The sequence below is a fragment of the Cimex lectularius genome, unplaced genomic scaffold, assembly GCF_000648675.2.
Source record: "Cimex lectularius strain Harlan isolate CLEC.00 unplaced genomic scaffold, Clec_2.1 scaffold36, whole genome shotgun sequence".
Classification (NCBI taxonomy): Eukaryota; Metazoa; Arthropoda; class Insecta; order Hemiptera; family Cimicidae; genus Cimex; species Cimex lectularius.
Window position 1 is genome coordinate 1684904 of NW_019392648.1, and position 19174 is coordinate 1704077.

Below are 19174 nucleotides of genomic sequence, written 5' to 3' on the forward strand. Positions count from 1 at the left end.
GGAATTTGTAGCAACAAAGTCAATCACTTTATACTCTTTTAGAGATGGATCGCGTCGACACTCTGAACTAACGGACTAGGAAAGTACAATAAGCCAGAGGGCTAATATACTTAGGGAAAAAAACTCGCACTTGCTAGTTTCCCTTCATTATCAATTATCATATGTACAAACTACACACGTTTACAGAATCGAACCTATGACGTTGCGACTCGCCGGCAATATCTGCTTTTGTGTAAATTAAATCAATTACCGCAAGAATCACCTATCTCAGCAGTCAGAACTCGGCTTTACCTGTCTTCTGCTGCCGAATTTTGGCTCGAGGTGCTGTCAACGCTGGCCATTTCAGCTGCAAGGGTATTAGTTTTAAATCCAAAACCACCGATTGGACCAATTGGATTTAAAAAATGGTAAACTGAATTTGAGGGTGTAGCAGTTGAAGATCACAGTATGTTTTGTGTTTTCGGAGCTTAAAGGGTTTTAAGGAATTCCATACGCCGTTCAACAGAATTCAGGATGGACCAGACTTGGAGCTCACAATGCATTAGTATGTGACGTTTCCTCAGCAAACTTCATTAGCCCAAATTTCGCAGTTTGGAGAGAGTTGTGATGGACATTACGGGCTCCGGCCATAATAATAACAAAGCCATTTTCCCAAGCCCCGCGAGATCAATTTCACTTCTCAGCTCATGAAGTATTTATTTTTAACAATCGAAATAATATCAAATTTGTATATGTATCAAATAATATGTCGTCAATATAGAGCCCTCACTAAGAGTCGTGGAGTACTTGATGTTACACCATAGGCCCTCTTACTGCACATTCACGCTAGTAAATACACTCGATCTCAAAAGACATCTATTATATTCAACAACAATTATGTCAAGTAGGACACTTCCGTTTCCTAGACCATCTGCCGTGCTTAAGCACAATTATCATTTCGGGAGGCATTCCTACATGCTCTCTACAACGTAGTCAACGAATCGCACGCTTTAATTAAGTGGGACACATCGAGAAACTACGGACCACGTACGCGGGCTTTGGCCTATAATCATTATTGCGTATTTGCATTTCTACGTCTTATTTAAATGGCAATTTCTTTTGTACCATTCAGCAAGGTTGTTGTTATCAAAATTGTTTTCGTTATGAAATCCAGTTTATAAAATATTTCCTTGTTTTATCTGTTTATTGACACTTTTCAAGGTAGCAGATTTCCGAACCTTGTAAAAAGTGTCATCATAACTTTCAACCTTTTTATATTTATTGAACTTTTTCTCATAAATTTAAGTATTTTTATTTTTTTAGTATTATTATCGGCCGGTTTATTTATGTTGAAAATTTTGTTTCAGACATTCCGGACATCCCCGAAAACATCAAAAATCTTCAGGCGCTTCAGGTGGCGGATTTCAGTAGTAATCCGATCTCGAGGTGAGGCCAATAAAAATAAAGAACATTTTAACAAGCATAAAGCAATTTTAATTTTTTCAAATGGCGTTATTTTTTCTGAAATAATTTTCCCCTGGACACTGTTTGGGGCTGGCCTTGTTTTGAATTGAATTAAAAAAATATTACGTGAAATATATTATTGTATTTAAATATTCAGAAATCGTAAGATGCGGTCTGGTGTGATGTAGGTTTCAGAAAAACATTTTCTTTATCGTGCCAACGTTTCGATCTTTATTGAGATCATCTTCAGGCCCTGGGATTTACAAACATTGTTTACCTGAAACCTACATCACACCAGACCGCATCTTACGATTACTGAATAATTATAGATTAACGGTCACTAATCACCACACATTGTATTTAAAGTTTTATAAAATTAATTATTATCATTATTACAATGAAAATAGTCGATAAATCATGAAAATTTGGACCAAATAAAATAAAATTCAATAATTGAAAATAGTTCAAATTTATGCAAAAACTATTCACCGACTCGCATACCAACAACTACCATCAACGTAAAAAACGAAACAACTCTCGAGCTGGTTCTCTAGCCATCCATTTTTCTTTAAAGACATAAATGCAAAGTGGCTGAAAAATACTTTCTCCCCTACTCACTCCTTCACTTTTCGCTCGTTCACTCTCTTAACTCAATTAGTGCGTATAAACGCAAGTTGGATAATTTTTAAGCACCATAAACCTTAAAGTGAAAGACTTTAAACGAAATTGACTGTACAATTATCTACTTGTATAATAGTTATTTGCGTTGATAATAGTGAATTATGGGTTTTTAATTTTCTTAAATTGAGATAAACACTGATGCATTTATTTTTTATCGCCAAATTTGTGTTCGAGTCTGAAATATATACGTCCAGCTATAGAGCCGTATCGTAGAAAAGGAGATAACTCAAATTTCACTTACTTTTACACTGTTTTATTTTCGAATGCGCCACTTATGTAGGCCTTATCGCTTAACATTATATTGACCACAGCATCGTTTTACATTACATATGAAAATAAGCCAATTACGTCAAAGATAACGTCAGGGTATTAAAAAAAGCTTCCTTCGACTAACATACCACCAAAAGCTCACATTCATCGAGCCCACTTTTTCTTTTGAAGTCTCTCCAATAACATTCGCACTGCAGATTGATGGTGGCCTTTTTTACGTGGGTATTCCTGAGGATAGACCGATATCGGACTTCTGTGGTCGCAGGTTTTATCATTTCCACTTATAAAAAACGTCAGCATGAAAAATACCTCCTTTTAGCGTTAGTTCCTAAAAAAGGTTCTTCGCAAAGGGAGTTATGCCCATCTTGACATCGTTTGTTAATACTTATTTTTGCTGACTGGAGTTTTTTCTTTCTACGGGGAACATTTCCTGCTTATATACAAAGCAAATAGATGAAATGAATCTTCCAATGTACCTAGACAATAGGCCTGTCCTTTCTCCTTCAGACCTCTTTTGTTGATAGTTGTTAATCAAAATTCCAAGTGCTTTGTTTAAAAATAATCTGTCTATCATTGGGCGATAAAAGGAGAATTTTTTCTTCCTTTTGCTATTTATTTTATTTTTTTTATGTATCGCTTAACATTATGTTGGCCACAGCATCGTTTTAAATTACATATGAAAATAAGCCAATTACGTCAAAGATAACTGATTCGAAACAGAGAAAAGATTGGAAAACGAATTTGCGAAATTGATAAAAGCTCCCAGTTAACTTAAAACCTGCCCCCTCGACTAACGTACCACCAAAAGATCACATTCTCATAGAGTCCACTTTTTTATCTTTTCAAGTATGTTCAATAACAGTCGCACTGCAGACTGATGGTGGACTTTTTTACGGGCATTCCTGAGGATAGACCGATATCGGACTTCTGTGGTCGCCGGTTTTATTAATTCCACATATAAAAAATGTCAGCAAGAAAAATAGCTCTTTTCATGTTTAGAAGTTGTTAGCTCCGTAAGAAGTTCTTCGCGAAGGGAATAATGCCCATCTTGACATTGTTTATTAATACTTTTTTTTGCTGGCAGGATTTTTTCTTTCTACGGGGAACATTTCCTGCTTATATACAAAGCAAATAGTTGAAATGAATCTTCCAGTGTACCTAGACTATAGGCCTTACCTTTCTCCTTCAGACCTCTTTTGTTGATAGTTGTTAATCAAAATTCCACGTGCTTGGTTTAAAAAAAAATCTGTCTATCATTGGTCGATGAAAGGAGAATTTTTCTTCCTTTTGCTATTTATTTTATTTTTTTATGTATCGCTTAACATTATGTTGGCCACAACATCGTTTTAAATTACATATGAAATTACGTCAAAGATAACTGATTCGAAACAGAGAAAAGATTGGAAAACGAATTTGCGAAATTGAAAAAGCTCCCCTCAGTTAACTTAAAAACTGCCCCCTCGACTAATGTACAACCAAAAGCTCACATTCTCCACTATTTATCTTTTCAAGTATTTGTGGTCGCCGGTTTTATCAATTACACATATAAAAAATGTCAGCAAGAAAAATACCTATTTTCATATTTAGAAGTTGTTAGCTCCGTAAGAGGTTCTTCGCGAAGGGAATAATGCCCATCTTGACATCGTTTATTAATACTGTTTTTTTGCTGGCAGCATTTTTTTCTTTCTATGGGAAACATTTCCTGCTTATATACACAGCAAATAGATTAAATGAAGCTTCCAGTGTACCTAGACAATAGACCTGACCTTTCTCCTTCAGACCTCTTTTGTTGATAGTTGTTAATCAAAATTCCAAGTGCTTAAAAAAATCTGTCTAACATTGGGCGATGAAAGGAGAATTTTTCTTCCTTTTACTATTTATTTTATTTTTGTATGTATCGCTTAAACATTATGTTGGCCAAGCATCGTTTTAAATTACATATGAAATTACGTCAAAGATAACTGATTCGAAACAGAGAAAAGATTGGAAAACAAATTTGCGAAATTGAAAAAGCTCCCCTCAGTTAACTTAAAAACTGCCCCCTCGACTAACGAACCACCAAAAGCTCACATTCTCATAGAGTCCACTTTTTATCTTTTCAAGTATGTACAATAACATTCGCACTGCAGACTGATGGTGGACTTTTTTACGGGCATTCCTGAGGATAGACCGATATCGGACTTCTGTTCGCGAAGGGAATAATGCCCATCTTGACATCGTTTATTAATACTTTTTTTTTGCTGGCAGGATTTTTTTCTTTCTATGGGAAACATTTCTTGCTTATTTACAAAGCAAATAGATGAAATGAAGCTTCCAGTGTACCTAGACAATAGACCTGACCTTTCTCCTTCAGAGCTCTTTTGTTGATAGTTATTAATAAAAATTTCAAGTGCTTGGTTTTAAATAAATCTGTCTTGCGTAGGGCGATAAAAGGAGAATTTTTCTTCCTTTCACTGTTTTATTTTCTTATGTACCGCTTAACATTATGTTAGCCACAGCAAAGTTTTACATTAAATATGAAAATAAGCCAATTATGTCAAAGGTAACTTCAAAGTATTAAAAGTCAGTTTTCCAGGATTCCTCCTTCAACTGGTTCGAAAGGGGATTCTGGTTTTTCAAAGCGTTCCGGTAAATTGTTTTAATCCGGGCTTGGAAAATGGATTTGCGAAATTGAAAAGCTCCCACTTCATCCGAGATTCATTCCCCCCCCACGATAAATATTTCTTATTCTTCACAATCCCGTTCTTTTGTTTTCTGTTTGACAGAAAAATCGAACATTTAACCTTTTCTCTGAAAATACAGTTTTCCCGATCGGAGGATGGACGTGATTCTTTATTCTTCTAATTTCCAAAAATCCCTTTTATATTTGGGATCCCCCACCGAAGCTAACTGCCAATTCAAACAGGACACATTGATATTTACTAAAGTAAAATTAAAAATAAATGACGTCCAAACTATGGGCTAATATTTGCATGGCTCAAATTACAAAATTACGAGAAGTTTAATAAAATCTACTAAAATTAGTGTTAATAATCTTTTATTAAAGCTAAACTGAAAAGGATTCATCTTACTAAAACAATCATCCACTTTAAACAAACCACTATTTATTTCCCTTTATTAAATTGGAATTAGTGTATAAAACAAAGTAATGAAAAAAAAATCTGTATATGCAGAGATTAAACATCAGTCCTTGTTTGTCCAACAATTTAACAAAATGGCTGGTGTAAATTACAATATAAATAAGACAAACTCAATCAATCAAGACACCAATGATATAAGTTATTATTGAATAATTTCAATTGTAGGGAGAAAATATCTTAAACGTCAGAAACATTTACAATTGGCCTTCACAATTGACCTCAAACTTCGCAGAACTCAATAATATTAATTGCAATACTTGGAGTTTTACTGAGTTCATAAATCATAACTCGGCTTTAAGCACGACCGAATGCAATTACTCTCATTTTCTTCCGTTCTTCCTTGAACTTGAAAGTTGAGAGTCGCTCATAAAAAAATATTCATTAATTTTAAAAACAAGATTTGAGATTAAAACAATCAATGTCACGGGTAGGATTCGAACCAACGGTCTTCGGAAAGCAGCCACAATGAATTAAAACTACATATAGGTCACACAATATAAATTGTTACGCTATATAACTATCCTCATGAATATTTCCGGAGGAGGGAATTTGTCCGGAAATATGCGTAGAAGTGTATAAATTTTACATACGTTCGTGTTATTTTCAATCAAGCTTCGACCTGATTGCTGTAGATCGATAAATATTTCCTCAAAGATTACATAACGGTTTACAATGAAAGTTGCAGAAGTTATTCCATGCAAACGTACATACAGGATGAGTTAAACTTCTTTGATATTTATCTTTCTTTCTTTTCTTTTTTTTGTAAGCATTTTGGGGAAAAATCCGTAAATTTTCATTTTTTGTCTAGTTTCTCTTGACCATTTTATCATTAATTCTTTAAGTTCGTATTTGTGGCCCAAAATTTGCACTAACCTAAATTGCGCTTTAATGAGTTTCATTCAGGGCATCCTGTTAATTGATGCTTTTTGAGGAAATTGTTCCGAAATTTTTCTTTCTTTTAATAATTTAATATCAATTAAAATTATAAATAAATAAATTGGTGATTGGGCAAGACTTTGCTTATCTGGAAAAAAAAAAAAAAAGTGGAAAAGGTTATTTGCAAAAAAATCTATTCTAAGCATTTTTTTTGCAAATAACTTGCGAATCGTTGCTCCAGATTAAAATCTGTGCAGTTGAATAAAAATTCTTTAAAAATGTATATTGATCAGTATCTTCTCATTTGAAATAGTCAAATTCTTATTCGTATCTCGTTATGCTCTGGTGAGTTAGATCAAAAATTTTTGGCTCATGATAAAGAACAAAAAATAAAAATTTACATGTCACGGGGTTCATCACAAAAATGCCCTAATAAAAAAAATAGGGGGAAGGGTGAAACAGACAATGTCACTCTGTACTTATATCATACAAGATCGTGAGTAAATGGCTAAAACTTTTTTTTGTGTATAATTTTTTTTCCACTGTGAAAACCATAGGAAATTTATTTGATCGATGATTAATTAGTTTACTGATCGTTATTATGTAATACTTTTATTTGAACACTCCTTGTTTTGCCTGGTTAGGACGCGCTATGTCAATAGCCATTTCTCAAATCAATTTTCTACCTTAGAGGAAAATTTATGATGTATAAAATATATTTTCCGTTTTATCTCTTTTTACAAGCATTGTAGAAACGTAGTTATTGTTGAAATTTTTTATATTAGATTTTTTAGATTGAATAGCAAAATCATTTGGGTTTTAATACTCTACAGTGTTAAACAAAAGGATTTTAAGAAAAAGTTCAATACATTTCGTTGTTAGGGTTATTTTGTTGGGAGAATTTACTTAATTATTATTATTTAGTGTCATAAATAATCACTTTTTTTAATTGAGAAAAATTCACATTGGTCAATTGTATGTCTTTTATTAATTATTAAAAAGACAAAATTTTAGCCATATAACTAAAATTTCTGCCAGAACAAAATGTTCTTTTTGACCGTACAATTTTATGCTTAACATTTTATTGCAATAAAAACAAAGAAAAACCACCAGATTGCTCAAAAATTTTATATATATGTTACACCTGTAGACAGGCCCAGCTATGAATCCTAATTATTTGAAAACAGTCTCAGAGCTATTGATCAAAACTGAATACAAACAGATTAGTTGCCTTTTTATAATAGAAATTAATCAAAATTTCAATAGAAATTTATTAACTCTACAAGAAAACTAATAATAATTAACACAAATTAAATTTCTTTTTTTCCTTTCTACAGTCAATTTTTTCCCATTTAAACAAAGAGGAATATTATCTCTTAAAAACTATGTACAAACTATTTGCCAGCACATATGGAAAACAAGGGATAGGTACTCACCACTCAATTTTAATTTAATTTATTTTTCTTCCATACTGAGTTTTAGCATCCCACACTTCAGCTCTCTCATTTAAGAATGAAGCTCTGTGATCTCTCTACCCTAAAAGTGGGGATCCTTTTTTTTCAAGCACTGTACTACTAATCATGAAGTCCAAATTACAAAGTTGTCACTATGAAACAGATTTGAAGTATGACATATATAATTTGGTTTTTCATATAATGAACTGAAAAAGTTATATGGTTGTCAAACCCCTCAACCCAACACTTGTAGGGGTTTGAGACCCATGAAAATATTTACGTGAATATAATCAACAAGTTTCAAGTTACAATGCTTCTAGGTTCTTAAAAGATGTTTTTAATAAAACTTACACTTGCTTCTTCAGTTAACAAAGCTCAAAGAACTTTAATGTCAGTTCTATATTTTTGTTTGAAGTTTGCCGACTCCTATGTGTTTAAATCTTTGAAGTGGCACAAAAGATCATTTCAAGTAATATTATAGCAAAAAAATGTATTTCACTGTTTGTTTGTTGAATTTGTTTCTCCCTCTGGTTTTCAATTATTTTTATTAAATCCATTTTATTTAGTGGTCTTTTGACCAAATTACTTCTTTCAATTAATTAATCTTCTTATGAAAAGTTTTGGTTGAAATGAAAAGATTAGTGTCACGAGCAGGATTCGAACCCACGACCTTCGGCTATTATTTTAATTATTTAAATAATTTGCAATGTAACATTATAAACATTAATTCTCCCAATTTCATAATCAATCCTTTAATGAAAGAAACGTTGAGGTCATTTGATCCAAGAACTGGAAAAGAAAGATTCCGTGAGTAGAATGAGCGGAAGTGGTTTGAATAATTTGAACTTGACAATAAACGCAAAGGGAGCAAGGTTCAGGGTGACTATCTGTATTTTCAATGGGGATCTACAACTGTCAACCAGATTTACAACACAATTTAGAGAAAGTTAATAGAGCATGTTTTTAGTTCTAGATGAGTTCACCTTTGTCTGTTAACCTGCCTGGAATTATGTTGCTTCTCATAAATTGCAATGTATGTATATGTTGTATGCATTGACAGGTATACTAGTATCCCTCAAAAATTTCTCAAAAGCAGGGTACTAACCCACTGGATGGTCCCCAGACAAACATACCGCCGAAAGCTCACATCTTCGTCAAGGAATTGAATCATCTGTTCAACTGTCTCCAGAAGAAGAAAAAAAAATTGGTTGTTGATATAGTTGTCCAAAATAAGATTCTTCCTAAAGAGCATTTTGTCAATCCCGACATAGTGTACTAATTTTTGGCAAATGGAAATAATTTTGTTTCAATAGAGAACACTTCCGAATATATAAAAAACTAAAAGGGGACTGGGGATGATGGAGTGGTTACAGCGTCAGACTCTTATTTGCCATACTAGTGGCTCTGGGTTTGAATCCTGGCATAGCTCAGCTCTTAAGTTGATCATAAAATGAAAAAGAAAAATTATAAAGTGCTTTGACCCATTAAGCCCTATAGTATGGCTGGAATTACTTTACCATACTTTTATGCAAAGCTAAATTAACATAGATAAAACTTCAACTTCACTCAGCCAATATACCTGACGTTGCTCCTTTGGCTATTCCCTTAAAGAAAAAACGTCTCGTACATTGGTAGACTTCACAAAAGGATTAGAAGCCTTTTTAAAAATCAAAATCCAAGTATTGGCCTTAAATAAATCTGTCTAGCTACAGATAGGGCAATAGGCGAAGATTTGTCTTCTTTTCACTGGTTTATTTTCTTATGTGCTGCTTAGCATTATGTTGGTCACACCATCGCGTTTTATATTAATATGAAAATAAGCCAACTATGATCATAGCAACATCAGAGAATTAAAAGTCTGTTTTCCACAATCCCTCCTTCAATCGGACAAAAAAGATTCTGGCTTTTCAAAGCGTTCTGATAAAGTGTTAGTACTGCCAGGAAATTGAGAATCTGTTTGTGAAATTGCAACAAATGAGATTTAACTAGCTCTATTTCTTTTAATGACAATTATAAATATATAATAAATGATTGGAAATACAAACAAAATAAAAATTTCAATTTTGAAACTGTCTAAAAAAATTACTTGCCCTAATATTATCTTTTATGTAAAAATTCACCTTTCAAAACTGCTGTTATCAATACGTTTTAAAATATTAACTAAACTTGAAACTATTCCAGGTTGCCACCGGGATTTGTCCATTTAAAAAATCTAACAGTTCTAGGATTGAACGATATGTCATTAACAAATCTACCACCTGATTTTGGGTTGTAAGTAATACCTTTACTTTGATAATATATTTGTTTTTAGTTGTTATATCTATATTCGTAATTTACAGATTGACTAGTCTACAGTCATTAGAACTGCGAGAGAACTTACTTAAGTCCCTCCCTGAGTCTCTATCGCAGCTATCAGCACTTGAAAGGCTTGATTTAGGGGATAATGAAATAGAAGAATTGGTAAGTGTTACATTCTGTTTGGAATTATGAATGTTGCTTCAAGTATTTAAATGATTACTTTTTAGAGAATTTAATTAAATATACCATCATAAAATCATTCTAGCTAACTTTTTATTTTATACTGTACTTAATCAAGCTGAAGTATCAAATCAAAATGTTAATGGTTTTGTACAATCATTAAAATTATCAAAATGATTTATTTCCCAGCCTCGTCACATAGGGAAATTACCTGCCCTTCAGGAACTGTGGTTGGACCATAATCAACTTCAGCATTTACCATCGGTATATAGATTTATATTTACACCTCCTTTTTTACTTGGGATTAATTCTAATCTGATCGATTTCGATAGGAAATTGGCGAGTTAAAATCTCTGACATGCCTCGATGTATCTGAAAACAGACTGGAGGGCCTTCCTGAAGAAATCGGTGGTCTTGAAAGCCTAACGGATCTTCACTTATCTCAGAACGTAATCGAAACCCTGCCTGATGGATTGGGCAGCCTGAAGAAACTATTGATTTTAAAGGTGGATCAAAACAGGTTATCGATACTTAACAGCAACATAGGAAAGTATGTGTCGTGTCATTGTAATCGATTAATTCATTTCGTGTTTAATCCTGCCATCGTTGTGTCTTTTAGATGTGAAAATTTACAAGAATTAATTTTGACGGAAAATTTTCTTGTGGAACTTCCACTCTCCATAGGAAATCTAGTAAACTTGACAAATCTGAATGTAGACAGAAACAGCCTTCACAATGTTCCACCAGAAATTGGTGAGCCAATGTTTTAGAAAATATCTTCAAAATAAATTGTATATTTTATTTTTCTCTATTGGTAGTTTCTTAGTTGATAACAATTTACTTCTTTTACTTATAAGTTAAGATTTTTCTTTTGGTTTAGTTTTTACTAACCTATTAGTTTGAGAATTTATTTAAGCATGAATTTTAATGGCAATAATAAATATTAAGTGCATTATTTTGAATAAATAATAATAATTTGTTAGTATAACAAACTTCAGTAAGTTTACCAGATATTTGAATTATTGAAAGGACTGATGAATACCTGAAACATAAACAAATTTTATAATTTCAAATAAATAATTGATAATTGTTTGCCATTCACTTAAACCAGTATAATTTAAGCACTTGGTATAAATGGTTTTGAACTATAAAAAATATCTATAGATTTAAACTATCAATTTACAAATTCCAATGATTGTAATTTTTGTGTTATTAATTTTTTAAAGTAACTTTTTATTTTACTTAAACCATTAACTATTTGTACAAAATTTAAATTATGACAAAATTTCATCTTTTATCAATGTCCTAAATGTTTTTGATTTGTTTGACGACGCGTATTGTTTGTGAAAATTGCAGGTAGGCTAGCCTCTTTAGGCGTCCTTTCGCTGCGGGACAACAAGCTCCAATACATTCCGTCTGAAATTGGAAACTGCTCATTACTTCACGTCCTTGACCTCTCTGGAAATAGGTTGCAATATCTGCCATTTTCGCTGACAAACTTGCAGTTAAAAGCTGTTTGGCTGTCTGAGAATCAGGCTCAGCCACTGCTCACCTTCCAGACTGAGCACGATGAAGCGAGTAATGAACAGGTGCTCACATGTTTCCTTCTCCCGCAACAAGAATCTGCCCAGGACAACACTGCCGGTACCTTTTTTTTTTTTTTTTGCTTTCCAAATATTTTTTCCCCCAATACTTCCTTATTTGCATGGTTACCTTAAATAATTCCAAAAGACCTCCTTATTTGTGCTACAAAGTATGTTTATACTCACCAAATAATTTCAATTGCCTTTTCTAAAAATAGGTATTAAGAAAAGAGCTGATTGGATTAATATTAATAGTTTTATTTGTTATACAATAATATTTTGTATTGCTTTTATTTTGCCAAGGTGCTTTAATTTAAACATCGCTTTTCATATTGAAGCAGATTCATAGAGTTGACAGACTGTTTCAAATAAAAGTAAGCACCTGAGCTTTGTTAGAATGCAAAAGCTGGCTTCTTTTCTTATATTTGGAGATGTTATAACAATTCCAATCTAATTATAACAATTACGTGACAAAATTATTATTTTACATACAGTTATTCCTGAAGTTATCCTTTACCGAATGCTCTTAGATTTATTCGATTATATGTTTCTCCCGTTTTCTTAACAATCGTTTGTAAATTAAATGTTTAAAAACTCTCCATATATGTTTATACTTGTTTATGGAATACCTTGTAACTTTGAAAAGACTTAATAGTAAATTTATTCAAATTATAAATGTTAAAGTAGACCCACATAGAAAGTATGATGGAAATAGTATTTTAAAATAGTTACCCGTGAAAATTCTTTGTATGACCTTACAATTGGTAGAAGTGGAAAAACATTAATGATTTTATGTTGTTTACTGTCAGCAGCCCTATCTTGAACAATGGACTTACGGATTAATTTTTTACATTTTTGTTGTGCATTTGTAGTTGTTTTTTTTTGCACCTTGCATGGTTGTGTTTGCACTAGGGCGAGTGAACAAGGCTTTTGAAGTTGGATTTGGAATGTCAACATTAGATCCAGTTGAAAGCGATGAAGAAGGATGGGAGGAGAGAGAGGCATCGAGGACCCATTCTGTCAAGTTCACTGAGGATGTCGAGACTGAACCAGGGAAGGAGTCAAGTTCAGTAAGTTGACTGCAATTTTTGAAAATACTAGTTAACTTATGGCCCTAAGAGTGGCTCAAAGGCTTGAATAATAGGGTTGTTCTAGTTGTCGAACTCAATTTCATGTGGCTGAAGTGAGTGTTATTGAGTTTGGCCACACTAATCAGGTTACTATTAACGCACAGTTGCCTTTAGAAACCGAATTTACATTACATTCAGTTTATATCAATAACTTTATTAAAAATTTTGCTATAAATTTTAAGTTTGATTTTTTTTTTCCAGACTCCGTTTGTGAGGCAAAACACCCCCCACCCTAAAGAACTCAAAGCAAAGGCACACAAACTGTTTAATAAATCTAAAATTATTGACAGTAGAGAATTGGCAGTTGAAGAACTGGTATATAATTCTTTATTTATAACAGGTTTACATATTTAATTTTTTTTTATCAAAACCTAAACAGGTTTTTTTGTTTTTGTTTGCAGGATGAATCTACAAGATCATCATCATTTAGAAATGATCGCCTTAGTTCTACTGATGTAGATCCAAATAGCGAACGTAGTTCTTATTCAGAAAGCACAGCTAAAGATGAATTCAAAGAGGTAAAGACAAAACCTTACTCACTAAAACCACTAACTATTAAAAACACCCAAAGAAAATCCAAATTAATGTTTTGTTTTTGCACTAATGCTTTTACCTTGACACTTTTAGAGCAAGAATATTGAGATGAAAGTAAGTAATGATGTGAGAATAACTAGTGAGTCGCCGAGTGAAACAGGGCAGAGTGAAATGGAAGAAGATGATGAACAGGTAATAAAAGAAAAAAAAAAGAATCAAGCAAACTATGATTTTTAAAGTTCTATTAAAAACAACTTTACTCGACTTCAATAAAATTCTTCCGTTCTTCTGTAACTATTTTCACCGATCGGCACTCGGCCTGAACGCTATTGACTTTTTAAAACAGTCTGGCAACTCTAACCCTCTTTTGAAATAGCTTTAGCCTCTTAACGGTGTTCTGTGTGAATTTGCCAGATTGACAAGTTTCAATTGTATTTTCTGAGTGAGGACAATCGTTTTAAATGATTTAGGAGAAACACGTCGGTTTTGAAGTAGAGTCAGGCGCAGTTGAGGATGGCCCTCACAGGCCAACCCGGCTCCACCGGAGGGACACCCCCCATCACCTAAAGAACAAGAGGATCAACCAAACAACACAGATGGACAAAGATAAAATGGCTGCCATTATTGCATGTGTCAGTTTCGAAAACAATTTTTTCTATGTTTATTTTGAACCATGCTAGTGGCTTTGAAATAATTAATCAGTCATTCGTTAGAAATTCAGATTAGGAAATGCCAAATAGATTATACCAATTTACCTTACAATCAAGTTTCGTATTTGTGAAGTCACACCTAGTTTTGATTAGTTATCATGTTTCGCTACGCCTTTCAATATCTGTGCAAATAACAAATCTATCTATAAAAGTCGTCATTTTGGGAATTTATATTTTGTAGAGTGTCATTTACAAAAACAATTTGTATAGTTAAAAAAAAGAAAAAAATTTAATCAAACTGTTGTATAAAATATTTTTCCGTTGTGATGTTTCATTACCAAATATTCAATACAGTAAAAATGAATAAAATTAGCTAGCTTTATTACTCAATAAGCTTTACATAATAGTAAGCTTTTTAAAGATTTTTTATGTTTATTATAAATCCATTTGTGATTGTTATGAATCATTGCTGAATTTTTACTTTTTCAATCTACTTATAAATACATGAAATGTAATAACATTTATGACCCTACTTGATTAAAAGTACCATTGGTTTTATGTTGTTTGGCATTTTCACATTTAGCTTTACTTTTACGTATTATAGCTTTTATTTTGTCCATCTTTGATTATTGACATTAGACCACACTAAACATAAAACTCGTTAATTGCATAAAACATAATGTGGGGTATGATTCATTGAGTGAGTTTGGAACAGTTGGTCTGAGTGTAAATAATCAATGGGTATCCATTCCTGTTTCGTTTTGCCTGTATTGTCTCTTTTTGTATGAAAATCTGTTAAAACTCCTTGTGTGCACGACTTTTGAGATATGTTAATTTATTTTATTACCAGTTTTGGTTTTGGTTTTGTTATAGTGATACCCGTGCATGACATTTAACATTCCTAATTACTTGCGCCAAGGCTAAACTAACAAGCTTCCATCTTTTAGCTTCCTTTTTACCTCTGCATTTTTCAATTCTGTTACTGAATTTTTTAAATTGATTTTGACAAATGTTCCAGGCTATAAATAACAAGAAAAAGGAGGAGGAAATAGCGGCGAGCAACGAGAAACCTGCTAATCCGGCCCCACCCGAATTGAACAGCAGAAACGGTGAGTGTTGTAACGTTTTAGCGTTGATATGTATGTCAAAGATAAAAAAATCGAGATAGCACAAGTTTACTTGAATCACTTTTATCAATGTTTACCCACCTACATCACCACTTGTTCTGCTCTTGTAGTTTCATAAATGTTTCTATTGCAATATGTCGGCCAAAAACAGAGGTCGTTTGAGGCATAAAAAAGTTCGTTATGCAAGTATGTTGTCTTTTTTAAGTTTTGTATACTATCAATCAGTCTACATTACAGTTTTCTTTTATAAATTTAATCCTTAATAACATAAATTTGTGATATAATTAATATATTTAAATAAACTTGTATTATTATAATAATAACAAAATATCACTGGATTATTTTAATAATTAGAACTATTTTTTTAAAATCATACATTGATTTATCTTGTCTCATCCAACAGGAACATGTACATTTCATTGTGCAATATTATAGTGATGTCTATGACAGGATGAACCTGTAGCTACCGTTATCCTGGTCAGTTTATTTTCGTTGGTTTTGTCTGTGAGAAGCTGATTCACTGTTTTATATAACTTCAAATCTGCACACAGATGTACATACATACACTCGTACATAGTTGAGTCTATCACTTCTAGCAGTCCACCGATAATTCCAGCTTTTGTAATTTACCCATCTCTTGGCAGTCTAGGGTAAGACTTATTCACCAAAGTTTGGCTCTAGGGGCTATCAACAGCTAGCCCCCCCCCCCAATACTTTGTGCTCTCTCACACTACCCATTCATGCTAATAAATACATTCACCCTCAACAGACATTAGTGGACACGTGATGATATATCTATAAAGTTCTTCAGACAATAAAACAACCCTTATTTTCTCTAGAAATCTGTACAGGGGCCCCAGTTCGCATATCAGGTGGCATTCCTACGCGTACTCTTGAATTAAGTGGGGCCCATCGTGCAACTTTTTTTTCTACATGCTGGGCGCATGTGCAAGTTTTGGCCCAAAAGTAGTGTCTGTGTGACAACCTCGCCTGGCCTATCCTTAATCGGATGAGGATGATTTTTCTTCTACGAGTCAGATCCTTCATGGGTCACTTATCGACAGTGCTCTTGATACGTGAGAGCTTCTTCAGCCCACTAATGTTGCCCTTTAATTTTAATTATCTTTTCCAATGCATTTTAGTCAGAGTGGTTAAGTCGGGAAGTTGGGATGTCTCCATAACCACCTCGTCGTTTCGTTCTCCTCCAGATCTATGTCCGGGTACCCTTTCAGAAATGGTGGCATTTTCGTGTTAGTAATATGACAAACCATTCTTCAAATTATAAATTAATGGTTTATTATTAATCTGTACCATTTATTATTGGTATTATATTATTATCTGTTAACATATAGTTTTTCATGAATGTGTTTTTATTGTTTGCATGGGTTTTAGCATTCATCTTAAAAATTGAAACAGTTGTTATACAGGGAATCAATGATACAGTTAGTAAGATATTTAAGTTCCTCTAAAAATGCTCCCATCACTCTGTTGATGTTGAAAAAGTTTTTCTTGGTACAAATATTTGTTGGGTAATAAATGCTGTAGTTGTGTAGAAATTAATTTTGAAATGTATCTCATTGTCAATTTTAATTCATATACTTCATATAATTCATAACTTAATTAAGCTTAATTATTTATTTTGTACAATATTTTAAATTATGTGATTGTCTGGTTGAGATTTTTCCTTTCCAAAAACGAATGTGTACTTAACCAATACAAAAAATTATGTCTGCATTTAAAAAAAAGTTAATTGTAGTCGGGTAATGTCTTGAACATTCTTATAGCGTTTATTTCTGTTTTTAGTTCAAATTATAGTCATATTTGAGCAGTTTTTAGTGCATATTTGAGCATTTTTATTGCATTTAAATCCAGGCTCTAAATATAACATACTGCTTACAAGGGGATGAGAAAGAAAAAAATAATGTTAAAAAATATACATCACTTATGTGACAAATTTGCACATATTTTTAACTTCCTTTCGTTTATGAGATGTTATAAATAATACAGAATCATACAAAATATGACAGTATTCATGGATTTACAATGGTACAATTGTTTCAAATTGGAACATAAATATTTTTTTTTTATAGAAGTCGATGCGGTTGTTGATATTAATGAAGAGAGGTTGGAAATAAAACTAGAGAAAACTTCAGCTGGTTTGGGCCTTTCTATAGCCGGAGGATTGGGTTCGACCCCGTTTAAAGGAGACGATGAAGGAATTTTTGTATCTCGTGTCACTGATGGTGGCCCAGCAGATATTGCTTGCCTTAAAGTCGGTGACAAGATACTTTCTGTTAACGGGCACAATATGGTCGGTGCTGGTCACTATGAGGCTGTAGAAGTTCTCAGGTCGGCTGGGCCTGTACTTAATATTGTGATCATCCGTGATGTCTCTAGGTTATTACCATTGCAGAAGGTAAATATGACTTACTTCTTTTTATATTTCATCTTTTTTAAATATTTTTTTTTATGTATGCTTAGAATTCATCCCGTATCGGTGATTCAGTCCCATCTAGTCTAAGCACGAGCAGACCACCCAGTTCAACATCACATTATTCAGGAGTGACTTCAGTGTTTGAAGAGTATCCACAGAACGGTCCATTGCATCATCCAGTCGATTCAAAGGTATTTCTGATGTCTTCAGTTTGTACTTTAACAATTTATTATATATTTTCTTTCAGCTGGCTCAGCTCAAGAAAGAAAACTATGAAATTACTCATCAACCTGTTTATACAACATTAATAAGGGACCATAATGGACTTGGATTTAGTATAGCTGGAGGCAAAGGATGTCCACCATTTAGGGAAAATTCAGAGGTAAATTTTTTATTTATTATTTTTTTATTAAACACTCTTTAATTTTGATTCTTTCTCACTTTGGCTATTTTGTTTCAGTCAATATATATTTCAAGGATAACAGAAGGTGGGGTAGCAGAAAAAGATGGTAAACTTCAAGTTGGTGATAGAATTGTATCTGTGAGTAATTAAACATTTTAATATTTCTTATTTTTGTATAGTCTCTATAATATGAAAAAAAGTTATGTCTGAAGTGAGAGAGAAGGAAAATTTTAATGGTGTAGAAAGAGAAAAAGAGGGTAAGGGTAAAAAAGGGGAGGGTAAACGCAATGTTTTAATAGAATTGTTCACTTCTCTCACTTAGTTTAAATTTTAAGAAACATGACACACACATACACACGGACACATTATCACCTTAAGTTTCACATAAATTTCAACAGGCATCTGTCACTCTATGCCCAAGTTCAAACTTTTAAAGCAAGCAAGGCCTCAAATGAATTTTATATGCTTCCATATCGTACACGTCACCGTTTATTCTAGTTTGACCAACTAGTATCAACTACTACCTGCTTTCTTAACAATCTATTTTACTAGTGCTCTTCCTACCCTAGAACTAACTGGGCTAGCAGGTAATAAAAGATAGCCTTTATAAGGGTAAAAATTAAAATTTGAAAAAACTGAAAACTTCTGCACACACCCATTACATTTACCAGTCATTATTTGTGCTGTTTGTCTTTTATTTCAATGATTATAATAAATTTATGTTTATTTCATATCATTTGGAACTTCACTAAATAGTTAAATATTAATGTGATAATTATAGATAAATGGTGTGGATCTGGAAGGTGCTCGGCATGACCAGGCTGTGTCGATGCTGACAGGTCTTGAGCGTTATGTTAGGCTAGTTGCTGAAAGGGAAGTTATTGTTCCGAAAGGGTCAACAACAGCTCCGACTCCTCCTCCTCCAGTTGAAAAATCGCCAAAGTTAATAGAAAAAAAAACTTTATATCTAA

At 32.9% G+C, this 19174-nt stretch overlaps 1 protein-coding gene across 10 annotated transcripts in view; it reads left to right on the forward strand.

Annotated features, from left to right (window-relative positions):
* LOC106668409 (protein lap4) overlaps window positions 1-19174 on the forward strand; it is a 119213-nt gene that overhangs the window by 71927 nt on the left and 28112 nt on the right. For 5 of the 10 annotated variants that reach the window (XR_002911003.1, XR_002911008.1, XM_014397117.2 and 2 more), the window contains exons 3-20: window positions 1347-1425; window positions 10046-10135; window positions 10204-10324; window positions 10532-10606; window positions 10675-10892; window positions 10962-11095; window positions 11699-11986; window positions 12838-12995; window positions 13257-13370; window positions 13457-13573; window positions 13683-13781; window positions 14060-14221; window positions 15258-15348; window positions 17457-17782; window positions 17848-17991; window positions 18048-18182; window positions 18261-18341; window positions 18985-19145. Coding sequence is in view for 3 of the 10 variants with exons in the window: in XM_014397117.2 (XP_014252603.1) it covers window positions 1347-1425; window positions 10046-10135; window positions 10204-10324; window positions 10532-10606; window positions 10675-10892; window positions 10962-11095; window positions 11699-11986; window positions 12838-12995; window positions 13257-13370; window positions 13457-13573; window positions 13683-13781; window positions 14060-14221; window positions 15258-15348; window positions 17457-17782; window positions 17848-17991; window positions 18048-18182; window positions 18261-18341; window positions 18985-19145 (2593 nt within the window). In the remaining 7 variants the exon portion in view is untranslated. Of the gene's footprint in view, window positions 1-1346; window positions 1426-10045; window positions 10136-10203; window positions 10325-10531; window positions 10607-10674; window positions 10893-10961; window positions 11096-11698; window positions 11987-12837; window positions 12996-13256; window positions 13371-13456; window positions 13574-13682; window positions 13782-14059; window positions 14222-15257; window positions 15349-15423; window positions 15553-17456; window positions 17783-17847; window positions 17992-18047; window positions 18183-18260; window positions 18342-18984; window positions 19146-19174 lie in introns of those variants that run through there. The other 5 variants (XR_002911004.1, XR_002911006.1, XR_002911005.1 and 2 more) reach the window with 5 other exon arrangements.